At 30.4% G+C, this 17,496-nt stretch overlaps 1 protein-coding gene across 1 annotated transcript; it reads right to left on the reverse strand.

The window, feature by feature from the left end:
* Positions 1–13,343: 13,343 nt before the first annotated feature.
* Positions 13,344–15,924, reverse strand: LOC128174392 (uncharacterized). The gene is made up of 5 exons (XM_052839956.1): positions 15,748–15,924; positions 14,453–14,860; positions 14,019–14,228; positions 13,764–13,920; positions 13,344–13,618 (listed from the first exon to the last, which is right to left on the reverse strand). Exons 1-5 carry the CDS (start codon positions 15,922–15,924, stop codon positions 13,344–13,346), a joined length of 1,227 nt encoding a protein of 408 aa, XP_052695916.1.
* Positions 15,925–17,496: the final 1,572 nt, after the last annotated feature.

The following is a 17,496-nucleotide window of genomic DNA, read 5'->3' on the forward strand; positions in this document are numbered from 1 at the left end:
TATGTATAATAAAATTCTGGGTTGCTTATTGTCTTGTCAATACACCATCTATTCACTTATTGTAGAACATAATGCCACCAAAATATGAAAGACCTAAAAATTTGAGCTGACCTTATTTATTAAAATATTTTTGAGAATCTCATGCAATTAAATAACCATGATTATCTTCATCAACTGAAGTGTAGATACGATTTAGGAAAAACAATATCTGGCTTAACTTTTACCCTTGAAATTGTGCAGTTTAAACCGGATAAGCATATGATCTTACACGTACCTTTAAAACAATTCGTTTCTATTTTATCATGAAATCATATAAACTAATGCATTTAGTTTAATTCAATACAATGCAAAACAAAGTAGAAATGTTTTGAAACACATAATCTCCAAGAGAAAATTGATGAGTTGAACTTTGTATTAGAATACATACAAATCAATGTGTTCTACTATACTTCATACTATGGCAATGGTCTTACAATTACATTACCGTTATAAATGCTAACAAACTCGATTCTTAATAATAATAGTAAAATATAAACTTCAAAACGTGTTGCTGAAAATATATTAAAATTTACCATGACAATTAGTAAACCAACTCGTTATTTTCTTCTCTTTGGTGTGTTTTATGTAAACAATCAATGATGATTCATACAACAATTATATTTTTTGCGGCCCATTTGACACTTGCGTCAATATATGCTTTCTTGTTCTTGCATAGTATTTCATTTATAGAATTTTAAGGATATATAACATTTTCTAAGATGAAAAAAAAATCTGGAGACTGAGGATCGGAGTATATTAGACCGGATTTTTATTTAAACAATATCTTATTATGCAATATATCACATAAACGGATGGAATAACAGACAATGCCTGTATAAATCCTCACCGACACACAAGGTCAAATATACAAGATTTAGAGCCATACAATATTGAAAATAATATTACAATAGATATTATATTGACAATTATATGCATACATGTATATATGAAACATATGACCAGAATGTAACAATATGTATAATAATACTTATTATAATATTATAATTTGTAGTAACTAGTAATGATAAAAATGAGAAAAAAGAAAAATACAAACAAAAAAGTGTGCATAAAAATAGGCGATAACATATATGTAAAAGCAGAGACATCAGAAAAAATCAATGTTTCTATTACATGTACAAGGCAAATACATAATTGGACATATAACGTTTTTACAACTAGTGTATTGGACAGTTATTAAAAAGGATACAATCAACTTGCAAGTGCAACAAAAAAGAAGACAGAACTCAGAAATGGTAGAATATAAAAAAAATGCGTACATTAAGGATGACGTTTACTCAGAATGAAAAAAAAAATCCACTGATGATAATGAAAAACCAACTATTGTGTGTTGTATACCTTACATGGTAGTGTTATTCTTCACTTTCAAAAAAGTAGGTCAATGACCTACTTTTTGAGTTAATGGCCATGTACTTTTTTTTGAAAATTTAAGAAAAATCCATAAAAATTTTACACTATGATTGAGGTTTTCTTAATTATGAAAATAATACAAATTTCTTAACTCTTTAACAAATGAAATACAGTTTATGAATGGTAGAGACATTAAATAGATACAAAGCATAAAGTTTTCAATCACAATTTTTATAGATATTCTAGTCCGAATTTCCTCTATCAGTTTTCAAATTACTACCCATTTTTGATTCAATATAACAAAAAACTGGATGATGATAATGCTAAAACATTTATAGCATTAAACGAAGTATATTGACCTTTCTCTGCTGGCATAAAATTTATATGAGGTCAATGATCAAAATTTTGAGATATTGTGTCTTTTATCATTTTAAGGCATTTTTCAATATTTTTGTAGTGTGTGCCATTCGATTATCAAAACGAAAAAGCAAGATAAAACCAACAAAAAATAAGCAAAATTATGTAGACTAACAAATAAAATCTTAACTTTAAATATTACAGAACTACCAAAAATATTTAAGTGGAAAACAAAATCTGCCAAAATCTGAAAAATTTAGTCCGAATTTCCTCTGTTTTGCTTAAAGTCAAACTTTGTCTGAGCCTAATTCCATTATTTAGTAAAAATATTGATTGTTATATCAATAATAATTTATTTCATAAATACTTTTTGTATTTAAAACAAATTTTTCTCATGAAATTGGACTATCTAACAATCCGGATTTGAGAACTCAAACCCTGAGTAAACAACATCCTTAAAGGTAGTACAGTGAACAGTGCTAGCAAATATATGTAATAACATAACTTATTGATTGAAACCATAATCATAAAACGCCGCTTTCAGATTTCACTTTATATAGATTAAGTCTAAATATAACTGATTTTTGTTTGGTAAAAAAAAAATAGAAACTAAGCGTTCAGCAGACCAAGATTAACATGCTGATGCAGAGTTTTAGGCCACAGGTTGAACTATTACCTTAACGTCTGTTTGGTGTTGATGTTTGGGGTCCGATCGTGACTCTTTGAGTGTCACTGTCAGGATTTTCTTAAAGTGTTCAAAACGAGATGCGGTTTTAATTCAAATTTAATCAAAAGATCACTGACGTTACATGAATCACACCGGCAATCGAGCAAACAAAATGAACGTAATGAAATGTACTCCAATATTTCTTTTGCTGTTTTCCTAGACTTAATGTTTTTATTTTCCTTTACTCAGTTTAAAAAGTTTTGTACCACTGAAAAGGATATTTAATGGCTTTGTTTGTTTGTTTGTTTTTTGTTGCTTTTTTGTTAATTGCTTGTTTGTTTGTTTTGTGTGGAGTTTTTTTGGAAGGGGGTGGGGGGAGGGTGGGGATGTTCTGATCATTTTTTAAATGGACTACTTTCAAGGCACATGCAGTTGTTTCATAAGAATTGCGTAGTCCATTAGCAAACAAACGGAAAACAAGTTCCTTTGAAAGTAGACCTGTTTGGGGTTAGATGTTTTCAAGAATAAAATGTCGTACGATGTTTTTAAAAGAAAATAATAGAAAAAAAACCAGTTTCTATATTAAATTGTGTAATAAGAAATACAAACTGTTTATTAATTGTTTTCCATCTGTGGTGAGAAATAGTTAAACAAGTGCTGATGTATTACCTGAAGCACAGATATGAATCAATTTATGTGGAATTGGTGATGTTCGTGTTTCGTCTTTTTCGAAACTAAATCATACATCATTTTAAAAAGGTATACTTCAGACATGTTTAGTGTATTTTAAGGAAATACTTTTTTATACCGTATATCTTTGAATTAGAAAAAAATATATATAATCTATTATTTCAGCTATTTTAGAGCTTTAAGTTTTGTGTTGCTGTAATACTTGTACATTTATGCTTAATATTTTCACTACAATTTCACTTTATCAAAAAAGGCAATTTATTGCTGCCGTTTGATAACTGATTTTTTTTTATTTTACTTTTTCTTTTCATGAAATAAATCACCAAATTGCGATCTGAAGAATGAGCAAATTGAATTTACAACTACTTATGAATTAAGTTATCCATAAAGTGTGTCAATAGTGTTAATTGCATTATTAATCTTCAATTCAGATACTTACAGAGCAAGTAATATGGAAAAGAGTCTTTTGAAAAAAATACACCTGAGCATCTTTACAAGTATCAACTATGTTGAATATAATTGATAATATTATTATTATAAAGTATAATGCAAAAAAATAATGCACCTCGTTTATATGCTAATTTATCTGTTGTCATGAATAAGTGCTTATTTCTTGCAAAAATGAAGAGTGTAATCAGTAAGTAAAATGGCTTTTTTTTAAAGTTATCACACAACATTATCTGTTATAGATCTTAGTTTTTTACAGTAAAATATGTAAATATCATTTCGAAGATTTCTAGCGTCGATTTAACAAAATCAAAATCATTCAAATGCTTCGACCTGTAAAGTTTGGCACAATAAAAACAAGAGGGTGAACAAGAATTATTTCTGAATTATTCGCCGTAGTTAAAGTGTGACAAGTCTTCGTATGCTTGTGCATGATCTTTCATTAAGGTCAAAACAATGTACTTGTCAGTTGAAAAACAACAAATAGCATTCAATGAGAATTAATCAGCTCGTGCACTTACACTCAATAGTAATCTTTCATGTCTGTCTATGTTATTACGTTTAAGATCATTTTGCGTTTTTAATGCTTTAGGGCCATTACAGGATGGCAATGTTACTGGCAGGTATGAGTCAGGTTAAATAGCACATTGTTGTTCGTTTTAATTTCACTTAGCTGAACACGAACAACATGTTTTTTTTCTTGAGTCCTAGAGGTGCAACCGTATTGGTTCACCAGGCTTCCAGTATTTTAATTTTTTTTTTATAAAAGTAACGGTTAGTCGGGCCTGTACAATTGTCCATGCTAGATACTGAAACCTATTTTATCATTGTTTTTATGACAATCATGTCTGCTGTGTATATCTTTTAATAAACATTAAAACAAAACAAGGTAAAAAGAACCAGGCAATCAGCTACCCTGCTGTACCTGCCCCCCCCCCCGTCATAAATCAATTAATATTTAATGCGTATCATGGTCATCAAGTGGAGTTGAGAAGGATTAGATATAATAAAAGATGATAACGTTAGCTTTAGGTGTTTTGTAAACAATAATAAATCATCGTTAAGTACCTGTAATGATTCTGATAAAGTTTCACACCAGGTAATAAATAAAATAGATTTCTATCAGAGTTTTTAAACTGTCATGGAACTGTTGGAAGTGTTTGTCCCACAGTTTATGGTCTATTCTCGAAGTGATCGCCAACGGGTTTTGTTCGTTAGTTTAATATTAAGGCAATAACTGAGAATAAATCAGTTAATCTAAAGCAAATTCATGATCTTGAATCGTCCATTTCTATCAGAGTTTTTAAACTGTCATGGAACTGTGGGAAGTGTTTGTCCCATAGTTTATGGTCTATTCTCGAAGTAATTGCCAACGGGTTTTGTTCGTTAGTTTAATATTAAGGCAATAACTGAGAATAAATCAGTTAATCTAAAGCAAATTCATGATCTTGAATCGTCCATTTCTTTTTATTTAAATGACTAGCGTATTTTATATATCTTTTCAGAACAATCTGAAAAATAATTTTGTTGTCTCTTTAATTCTAACTTACTTGAGTATATGAATATTTTTTTCGAGGAAGTGTAACTGCACTGGTGTTGCTTCTGGTAATTTCCATTAAAAAAATGTATATTCAAATTTTTAAAAAGTAGCTGTTAGTTAAATGTGTACAATCTTAGGATTGTAACATAAAACCAACTAGAACTGTTTTTGTTTTCAACAAAAAGGAAGGGATTTTTGACAGCCCTTTAAGCCCCACTTTTAATTCTTATTTTTGTTTCTCAAAGATTCTGTATTATATAAAATAAGAACATATGTTATTAACATTTTTCCATCTATGAACTTGTAAGATCTTTAAATATCCAAAGAAAGATACCTTCAGAACTTTATATCCAAATATATCTTTTATTTTTTTTAAGAAAATCTTTAAAAAATGATATGTAAGAAAGGACGCATTTATCATTCAAGAAACTTCGCTATAGTGATTATCGATCATTGTGAAAAGCGGGATAACTCTTGAAATTAAATTCTTTGAATAATCATAAAGTTATCATTTTCAGGTCCTTACATGTAAAATCTGCATTTAATTGAAATAAACTTTAGCTAGGTGATCATCTAATTATCCGTTCCCAATCCCATAGATACAAGATATAACAGTGTCTAGTATTCTTTATTGTAAACTATTGTTGTAAGGGTTTCTTTCTCAGTAATGGAATTAAAAGAGAACAATGTGACCGTCCCCTCAGTTTTTACTGTAAATCCAATTTCTTTAATTGTTAATAAGACCATTTCACGGCCTTGAGTGCAAGTATTATTTTAATTTATAAGAGATTTGTTTATGTTTTACCCAGACTTACTTCAAGTACCAGGATCCCCCTTTTTGCAGGTAAAATGGCTTGTTCGTGTATAACTATCATGTTCAAAATTTTTCACTTTTAAATACTCAAGTATTCTACCAGAAAATTAGACTTGCGATACTCCTCAGGTTTTTTTTCCTTTCTGTTTGCAATTCCTGTGTATTAAGAGATTTAATTCTGTTATGTACATTCCTTAGATAGTAGATGGCAGTATTGTTTCCAGGTTTCGTAGTTTTTAAAACATGTAACCGATGGACAGGACAAATAACCACTTTATACAAACACCGATTCGAAATATCTGAACACAACAAACAACAGACTTTACGGAAAAAGCTTGACACTGTGCGAAGTTGAGATCATCCATTTATGGACATTAGCTTTTGTGATACATGTCATAATGATACATGTAATCTAAAATGGCTCCTCGGACCATACTTTTTAAATTGTACTCTTTATTCTTAACTATAAACTGAAAATACTGGAAATTGGATGAACAATAAAAAAGTAACAAAATCATGGATGTTTTCAGCTTTGGTCCCTTCAGATCCCTTATTTTTCGGAATCTTATTTTCAGAACCTTTTCCGGTCTGCGCAGTATGTCCCTCATTGTAAATATGAAATATAAAACATTTTCCAGAAAACTGTTTGAAAAATCGTTACATCCGTGAAATTAATTTTAATATATGTTAGTTACTTCCATTTAAACAATGGCTTTAAGTCTTTCGACCTTATCAACGTTGGTATCAAGAGCGAGCCTTCTTCGAACATCTAATTGTAAACAAATGGTAGGATTAGCACTATTTTCCTTAGAGTTTTGACATTTATTTACCATCAATGTTGGTTTTTTCGACGTTAACTAAATTAAAAGAATTTTACTAATTAGTCGTACATGTTTAAGCCACCATTACGGATAAAAATCAATGTTATAACCGATGAAGTGACGATGAAGTCTGCAAAAATAATCAGATTGGTCGACGTGTAAACATGGTAAACACAACTTAATAAGTATTGATATTAGCTCAATAAACATCGGTAACGTGTTTATTATATCAAAATCTACAATAATTTTTTTTTTCTTTGACGTTCTTTTTATGACTCATAATGAGCATTGTAATAAAACTGTGGTACACAAGAAGTTTGTTTCTTCGTTCGTGAGTGGTCACAACTTTCGAAGGTTCTTTACTTCATACACATGTATCACACTGTATAAATATATAAAGCAGAAAAAATTGTTTTTCTGAATAGTTGTTTCTCTGTAAGATCACATGTCCGTATTTATCTATATGAGACTCAAAACACCATCATTTCACGTTATCGGCAATTTGATAGGTGATAATTAGTTTAATTGTGGTCTAAATCTAATCCAATTAAAAAGATGTCAAACAGCACCTTCTCGCTCGAGGTCGCATATGACCTCACACATAATGGCCGGTAGATCGAGAGATAAACTATGCATATCGCGACATTTGAATTTCATAGCTTTCAAACTAGCGAATTAGCCAGATTATTTTAAATAAACGACTATAAACTTCATTTTAATGAGTATAGAATGATTTCTTTTGAACAATTCTGATAATTAAAAAAAGCATGGGATATCTCCTTTAAAGAGCGTTGGATAACGGTTTTAAATACAACCATAGATTTAACATTTTCAAAATGTTCCGTATGTTATTCTAGAGTCCCATTAATTAAAATGATATATATGTGTAGTGTCGTGTAGCTTTAAATTATTCTTTTAGTCGAGGGAGATAACTTGCGTTTCAGTCCGATACTTTTGTTCACCTGCAATTTATCGTCAAGACCGCAGCAATGTGAATTTGCCGGACAACTCTACCGCGGGGGTACGCGGTTTTACCTGAGACACATGTTTTAAACCGCGTACAGTACCTGATAATCAGAAGTTAAATGTGAAAGTAGCGGCTTTGACGGTTGTGTTGTCTTTGCACAGTGAAATTTTAAGTTACAGACGGGAGGTAAAATGACATGAAAGGTAGGTGGATGGGAAATAGTAAGCTTTACATTTAGTTAGTAAATGTCTGACATGTGATGTTGCAACATGTACACAGTGCGGAATGTCAACCCTTTGCCGGGATTTAGCTGGAAGAGGTCTAAAAAGCTCAAAAGTCTTGAATGAAATGAACGAATACTTAATAATACCAGTTATGTAGAAAATTTTACACATTCTGAGTAGTAATTTTCCTCAGAAATTGATGATTGTCCTCAAAAAGGAGTGAATTGAAGCTATTGATGCTGAATGGCAACTGAGGCTGGTGCTAAATGGGAAATGGGAATTTCTAACTAGTGAGTTCCAAAGACAAACATTTCCCTGGCTACAGTGAATTATATATATATATATATATATATATATATATATATATATATATATATATATATATATATATATATATATATATATATATATATATATATATATATATATATATAAAGAAACGTGCAGTATTACCTTAGTCTAAGGCATAAATCCAGGTAAAGAGGCAAATACACGCCATTGCTTACTTACAAATAAACAAAGTTTTAGATATGACACACTGCAAAAACATATATTCTAACATACATTGTTCACGTAAATTATACGCAAATGCAATGTTGCATAACACTATTCTCAGGAAAAATTGAAATGAGCAAAATGATATGCTTTAAGTTTAACCCTCAATCACAAATGAAAGATATGCATAAAACTAGAAACTAATCAATGAATGTATACTTGTTTCATATTTCAGGACATACAAAATTAAATGACTAAAAAATAAAAACCTCATCGTATTACCACAACAATCAGGAGTCAACTGAACTAATACAACATAAATATAGAATAATATATTTGTCCTTCTCTCTGGACTGTTGTTTCCAAACTAAGTCAACAAGGACTAGCGGGTAGAAGGTTCGGTGATTTGATGGATATAGAGTGTGATATTTACAATGATACTTAAGGATGACGTTTAGTCAGAATGAAAAAAAAAATTCTACTGATGATAATGAAAAACCAACTGTTGTATGTTATAGACCTTTGATTGTAGTGTTACATATGTATTCATCTCTTTCAAAAAAGTAGGTCAATGACCTACTTTTTGAGTAAATGGCAATTGAAAAAATTTCTAAAAATCAAGAAAAATCCTATAAAATTTTACATTACGATTGATATTTTCTTGATTGTGAAAATATTACAAATAATTAAACACTTCAAAAAATGAAATTCAGTTTATGAATGGTAATTGCACTAAATAAATACAAAGCATTAACATTTCAGCAACAATTTTTCAAAATATTCAAGTCCGAATTTCCTCTATCAGTTTTCAAATCCTTACCCATTTTTGATCCAATTTTACAAAAAATTGAATGTTGATAATACAAAAACATTTATAGTATTAAACTACTTATATTTACCTAATTCTGTTGGCGGCATAAATTTTATATGAGGTCAATGATCAAAATTTTGAGATATGGTGTCTTTTATCGTTTTTAAGCATTTTCCAATATTTTTGCAATTCGGGCCATATGATTATTTCAATGAATAAGTGGGGTAAAACCAACGGAAAATATGCAAAATTATACAGACTAAAATATAAAATTTTATCTTTTAATATTAGAGTACTGCAAAAAATGTTTTAGCGGAAAACAAAATTTGCAAAATTTAGTCCAAATTTCCTCTGCTTGGCTAAAAGTCTAGATTTGTTTGAGCCTAATTTCATAATATAGTAGAAATATCGAATGTTATGTCAATTTAAATTCATTTCATAAATAATTTTTGTGTTTAGAACATATTTTACTCATGACATTGAACTTTATAACAATTCCAATTTGAGAACTCAAACCCTGAGTAAACAACACCCTTAAAGTAAAAGTAATGTGATCAATAAGGGATAAGTGATTTCTTAGCCGAACTGTATGACACAATCTTTATTTTGTTTTCTCATAAATCTAATATTATTTATATTTTCTCCATAAAAAAACCAGTTTAGACGTTGAATTTATTTTTTTAAAGTCGGGGTCATTTGTGTCGGAGATTTTTGAGCGAAAAATTGTTTGGATATTGAGAACCCTGGACTGTTTCTTTTTATTATTTGATCTCGAATATTGACACCTTTAACAGAGTTCATATTCTTTTATACAAAGAAACTGATTACGGTCCATGTTCTGGTGCAGGTCCTGTTTGTAAATACACAGTATGGTATAGGAGACTCGAGGCGCACACGAAGACGGCCTCACTCAGTAAACTCCATGACTGAAAGGCTAAATGTCGGATGCTACGAAGGCAATGTGTCTTGAGGTGGATGGAATACCTGTAAAAACAACGAAATATGTTTAAATAAATAGTCAATAACAACATTTTTTTCACACAAATGCATGTCTTACTCTACCAACAGTCTAAGGGATGTTTCAAAGCATTCACGTTCTACAGAAATACACGCCATTATTCACTTATAGATAAAAAGTTTTAGATACGACATACTAACAAAAAAACAAAGAAATAAAAAAAGAACACAAACATTTTTTTTTTCACTCTGTTACTAGGTAGCGTAGATTTACACACACATATGACGTCATGGCTGAAAGTTGAATGCCTATGAACTAAATTGGAAGGCATTGAAAACAAATAAAAATATGAAAAAAAAAAATTCTACGAATGTTAAGGTTTCTTAAGAATTCTCATATATATGATATTTGGGTTTCTGTTATTATGTTATTTGGTTTTTTTTTTTAATTTCAATTCTATATTTACTGAAAGTTGTGTATTCAGCTAATTCCCAGCTAAGCTTTTTTCTATCGTTCCCGACATAAACAAAATCTGACTAAACAACAATTCATTTTGAATGTCACATTGAACACCTACCAAGAGTTGAACGTTACTTCAGGTAAGTACATAACTTTTAGTGCTGCTAGAATTAGATTTTCTGTATTGCTTTGGTGCAACATACCGTCCTCTGTACAAAAAATGCACAAAGACGGAAGGTTAATTTAGAACTTGAGGAAACATTATTTGCGTGAGGAAAATTATTACCAAACCTTTTTAATACAAAAATTTTTAATGATATGTTCATTATTATATTAAGCTGTGTTCTTCTAATTCATTTTTATTGAGGAATACACATATTCTCAACAGCCAGAAACAAAAATTTAGCCGGTAGTCACGTTTACGTTTATACAAAAAATGTATTTCGTCAAAATACACAAGACAAACGTAGTTGATATGTAAACGTGATTGCTTGCTAGGACATCAGCAATTTCACATACAGAGGAAATACTACACCGCCGCAATCCGCAATTTCATATGCATTTTAATGTTTTGATACAAAAATGTTCTCAACTTAAATGATTACCGCACACTCTTGACGCGATATAATGGGACTAGGCAAGAACTTAAATCATAAGTCTCAATAATTGGATTAGGAATGTGGGTGCATATATAAATTATAATTTGGCCAGCATCAGCATTATATCATGCCAGGGTCAGTGAAACACTTTGAAATAAACACAAGAAAACATATTGACGCAAGCGTCAAATGGGCCGCAAAAACATAATTGAGAAACACATTACCAAGAAGAAAATTATGAGTTGGTTGTACTCATTTCTATGGTATTTTCAGCAGCACGTTTAGATTTTACTATTGAAGTTTAGATTTTACTATTAAGAAATCAGTATTTGCAACAGTAATTGTATGACCATTGACATAGTATGAAGTTCAGCTCATCATTGCTCTCTTGGACATAATGTATTTCCAGGGACATACATCCCTGGTATTTCAAACCAATTTGATTTTTTTAATTGTATTGAATTAAAACTTAATGCATTAGTTTATATGATTTGAAGGGGCCACACAATAAAATGGAAATGGATATTTTAAATGTACAATTAAGATCATGCTCATCCGATAGAAACTGCAAAATTTTAAGGTAAAAAATAAGCTGGAGATTTTTTTTCCTAACTGGAATTATACATCTTATCTACACTCAGTTCATGAAGATAATCATGATTATTTAATTGCAAGTGGTTCTCAAAAGAATTAAAAATAAACACAAATTTTCAACAAACAAAATTTATTGTACATGAAAAGGCTACAAAAAATGTAACAACCTGGACGAAAGAAAGTGACGACAAAATCTTTGACCAGAACATAAACGACTTAATAAAAAATAATATCAAGTGTGTTAATAATATAATTGAGATCATAAAAACTGGTACTAATTAATACATAAACAAACTAGCTAACAAGAAGCAAACACAATAGCTTCCAACAATGAACAAAACTTTGCATCTTGTGTACACTTGTACTGTTTTGAAATAAATAAGAAGAACAACCACTTTCTCTTACAAAAGACTATTTTCTAGAACAGTAAAAAAACTCAACCCTAATCTATAATAAGTTGCAAAAAGACATTAACAATGCAAGCTATGAATGAAATCATCAGCTAAAAAATGCAGTTGCAATATAAAAACAGTTTTGAACATGCATTTTTGGTTACTGGTGATATGATACCTTAAGATACTTAATGACCAAAACATGCAAATCGTGTACTACAGCATACTGTTTTGAAATAAAAAATAATGGCCACTTTCTAGCACAAAAAACTACTTCCTAGTACTGACAATAAAAAAACTTGCTCATAAATGAGTGGCATTCTAACATTGCAAGCTATGAATTAAATCATAAAAAAAATTATATCATTTAAAAAATCCAGTTGCAAAAAAACCCCCAAACATTCATAATTTGTTTCTGGTGTTCAATGTTGATTTTCTATTTACTTTTCAACATTGTAAAACATGTTATTTGCACTAACGCAAGATTTAAATCTGATAGGTAGCCTCATGATCAACATTTGAATCAGCTCCTCTTTGTCATCAACTATCAACTCTTCTTGTAAAATAATTTCAAGCATGCTTTTAAATACAGATGTCTTGAGATCTTTTTTCTCTCCTCGCTTGAACAGAAAATTTACACGAAATGTAACCACTTTCTCTTACAAAAGACTATTTTCTAGAACAGTAAAAAAAACTCAACCCTAATCTATAATAAGTTGCAAAAAGACATTAACAATGCAAGCTATGAATGAAATCATCAATTAAAAAATGCAGTTGCAATATAAAAACAGTTTTGAACATGCATTTTTGGTTACTGGTATTTAATGGTGATATGATACCTTAAGATACTTAATGACCAAAACATGCAAATCGTGTACTACAGCATACTGTTTTGAAATAAAAAATAATGGCCACTTTCTCGCACAAAAAACTACTTCCTAGTACTGACAATAAAAAAACTTGCTCATAAATGAGTGGCATTCTAACATTGCAAGCTATGAATTAAATCATAAAAAAAATTATATCATTTAAAAAATCCAGTTGCAAAAAAACCCCCAAACATTCATAATTTGTTTCTGGTGTTCAATGTTGATTTTCTATTTACTTTTCAACATTGCAAAACATGTTATTTGCACTAACGCAAGATTTAAATCTGATAGGTAGCCTCATGATCAACATTTGAATCAGCTCCTCTTTGTCATCAACTATCAACTCTTCTTGTAAAATAATTTCAAGCATGCTTTTAAATACAGTTGTCTTGAGATCTGTTTTCTCTCCTCGCCTGAACAGAAAATTTACACGAAATGTTTTACTGGAGCTGCTGGTCCTTTGGCATACTGGGCACTCTCCTTCTACATATTTTTTTTGTCGACAAGCTGAAAATATCCATAAATAAAATTATTTTACCAGAATTTATCTCGTTTTGCTATGTGGTACACCTTTTTCACAGAGAGTTAGTTTATTTCATTAAAATCCTTATTTATTATATTGAAACTTCCTGTAAAATTCTCATCAATTTACCCGCGTTGTCACAACAGATGTAAACATCAACATCAGTGAAGTCAGTAAGAACAATTTCTTCAGGTGTTGTATTTTCCAGTTCTTCCGAAAAATCTGGATCAAGGTTCGCAAAACCAAAATATTCATCACTAAGGTTTACTTTGTTGTCAGCAACAAACTTAAGGATAAAAACAGAACTTATTAAATTCAGGTTTAAAAAAAAAGGAGTAATTATATAAATATCTGTTTAATTTATGACATTATTATTAAGATTACCTCACAGGAAGATGTTGGGCAAGTTGTTAGCTGTTTTCTTGTTTGAAACACTTTTGGGTAAACATTTGTGACTTTAACAGTGTCCCCAACATTAAATGGACTCAAAGCATTCTTGTTGAATAAGCAAACTTTGGCGACACTGCTGGTGTCTTTGATCATGATTGATTTCACTGCTAAACTACCTTCCTGACGATACTTCAATGGTGAAACCTAAAATATAAAAAGTACAGAATTAATTCTTAAAATATATATAAGCACACTTTGAATTCTTTAGGTATACATGCTTTGTTAAAGCATTGTAGAGAATTCTTATATGCAAATATTTTTTGTATCAAAATAGTGAAAATATACAGATTGTTTTCAATAAAAAAAACAATTGTGCAATTTGGTTATATTTGTTAGTAATGAAATCAATATGGTATTGTTTTTATTACCTTGAATATCTTCCCAGTAACTTCCGATTTGTCTGGTGACTGCAAAGCATCCTTAAGCAGTTTTCGCTCTCCTTGTTGTGGTGCATTCTCAAGTAAATTTGGTACCTGTATGTCTTCACTGGTTTCCACTGATGCTGCATATGCAATTATACTTCTTGATGTTATCCATAGTTCGTTCCCAGTTTTCTTCAGTGCATTTTGGAATTTAAAGCTCATTCCCTCCTTGATCATGTCAAACCTTGCCTTTTGATAGATTCTAATTTTGTATGTTTCTGTGCCATTCCCACCAATTACGTTGAAAAAGTGCATGGTTCTGTTTGAAGTTTTGTTGCAATAGGATTGAAGTTCTTTTGATTTCTTCAAAACCTTTAACGTAACTGTCAATGTTTCATCTGAAGATTCTTGAGACTAGAGAGAAATTATAACATTTTTTACAAACGAGAACAACAAATTCCAGCTCACTATATATGTATCTTAACCTAATAAATCAGACTTCAATCATTTACCAGCAAATGCAAAAGTGCATTATTTGACACAAAATTAATATATGCTATGTTTATAATCACAAAATTTCTGCAAAGTTCTGAAAACCCAATTTTAATTCTGTTCGAAAAACTAATTGGCACAAATATTTGTAAAGTGAAAATGTTTTTTAAAAATTTTTGGTTATTCACAAATATTGTACCCAATTAATTAAAATGATTCCACTAAAGTTTTGCAATTTTCATGTAATTCAATAATAAAAATGACAGTACATGTACTTTAAATAACTTAAATTCAGCATTGTTTAAAGTGTTATGACTGAAACTTACAATAACCATTTATTTATTAATATTCTTCAGCCTTTCATATTCCACAATAACATCTTCTGAAGCTTTTATTTTTGATGGATCAAAGTTGATCAAAATCAAGCCTGTGCTAGAAGTTACCCTGCTTAGTGCAACATATGCCATACCAAATTCAAACACAGTACTACCTAAATCAATAACTGCTGAGTTCAAAGAAATTCCCTGGACTTTGTGAATTGTGCACGCCCAAGATAACATTAAAGAAAACTGTGAACGTACAACATGTCTACCTCTGTAAACAAGCTTATGCTCATATGGTTCTATTGCAACTGGACTATGAAGAGAGGATTCATGTTTCATCATTACTCTTCCAATTTTAGGATCATCAAACTTCACATATATACATGATGGCTTATTGTTTTCACTTGAAAAAATAATATTCACAATTGTTCCAATAGCTCCATTAACCAAACCATTTTCAGTTTTAATATTCCTCATAAGCATTACTCTTGCTCCAACAGACACCATCAACAAGTTTCTTAACCCTCCAGCAATAGTATCATCAGAAGGAATATGATCACTTAAAACTTGTCCCATGAAATTATCATCCTCTGATGCATAAAAATGATCTGCATAGATTCTGATAGTATTTGCCAATTTACTAAGCTGATTATTGTTATACATTTCTACTTGCTGTCTTGTGGGATAAATATGTAAAAATTTAGAAAACTTGGTTTCATCATATTGTAATCTACTTTTCAGAAAGGATATATCATTTTCTAGAGGCATACCAATTCGTACTCTATTCAAAAGGAAATAATATGATAAATCAGAATTTTGTCTGTTATTTTCCTTTAAAAACATTGGTTGAAATAAATGCCAAAGTAACTCATTCTTGAATGCAAAATTTCCTTTCACAGGTCGCAACTGAAAAAAATCTCCAACAGCAATTATATTGCATCCCCCAAATGGAAGGTCACAATCTTTTATTTCTGACAAACGCCTGCTAATAAATGTTAACATGTCACCACTGACCATACTTACTTCATCAATGACAACTGAATGGACATTTTCAAATTCTTTACGTACTTGTTTCAATGTGTAACTAGACAAACCAGCATAATTCAAAAACTGTGCCACAGGAACTCGTAACAATGAATGAATCGTACGACCATTTATATTATTTGCAGCAGTTCCAGTTGGAGCACATACAAGAACACAATTCGAATTTAAAACTCTTGCACAAAATAATTGGATGTATGCAATAATAACTTTTGTAGTAAAGGTTTTACCAACACTCATTTTTTTCAAATTTAGAATTCACAAAACAAAATGCCTCCAACTGGGATGGTGTCAACCTTTTCACACTTTCTCGAAATTCAACAATTGACATTAAACATGAAAAACTGTGCATATGCAAATCATCATCAAATATTTCTGTTGCATTTTTACTTGTATTTAAAGACGCAGATTCATTCACATCGGCAAAGAATAATTTTTCTAATACAAGATCATTATTCAAAGAAAACAAAGTGTCATTTTTGGTGTTTTCAGAAGAAGAGTTACAAGACAACTCTGACATCAATTTCAGCTTCCGTATTGTATTTTCGATTTGTTCCGTGAATGAAAAGTTAATGAAATCAATGCTTGTATTGAATAACTGTCTCTTGTTAATGAATGCTTCTCTAGGGTTGGAATAGGGAACAACAAGCTCATTTTCAGATTTGTGTGGCAATAATAAAAGTAACATTGAATAAAAATGATCATCTGAAGATGGAGGAAAATGTGGAAATCGTACAACACTTGGTTTCTTGCATTTCTTCATAACCACATCATACTTTTCAATATAAATACGAGACAGAGAAACTCTCTTAGGCATTTCATTGCTACATTTCTTGTACCAGGAACAAAATTTGAATAAACAAATATCACTTAATTCCACAGGACGACAATGATAATAATCAATAATATTTGTTTGAAACACTTCTGTAGAATTGTCATCAAGAATTTCAATTTCTTCTCTACTTTTCAAAATTCTGTATCTTTTGCTTGGTTGCCTTGTATTCAGATAAACAAAACACCTGGTTACATGAATCAAATTCAAATTGCTTAATCTGTAAGCAGCTTCTTGGGAACTCAATCGTCTATGGCGCAAAACTGTGAGTCCTATTTTCAACAACCGCTCATGCCGTGGAATAGGATTTTCTCTAAAGACATTGTGAATTAGTTGACCCAGTGCATTTTTTAACTCATCCG

Source organism: Crassostrea angulata, chromosome 2, assembly GCF_025612915.1.
Source record: "Crassostrea angulata isolate pt1a10 chromosome 2, ASM2561291v2, whole genome shotgun sequence".
Taxonomy (NCBI): Eukaryota; Metazoa; Mollusca; class Bivalvia; order Ostreida; family Ostreidae; genus Magallana; species Magallana angulata.

Excerpts from the sequence above, each read along its gene's own strand:
- LOC128174392 (XM_052839956.1), bottom strand. The coding sequence starts at position 15,924 with ATGTATAACAATAATCAGCTTAGTAAATTGGCAAATACTATCAGAATC. Across the intron at positions 14,861-15,747 it reads TGGTGTCTGTTGGAGCAAGA|TCTCAAGAATCTTCAGATGA; the intron begins GTAATGCTTATG and ends ATTTCTCTCTAG. Across the intron at positions 13,921-14,018 it reads GCCCAACATCTTCCTGTGAG|TTTGTTGCTGACAACAAAGT; the intron begins GTAATCTTAATA and ends TTTATCCTTAAG.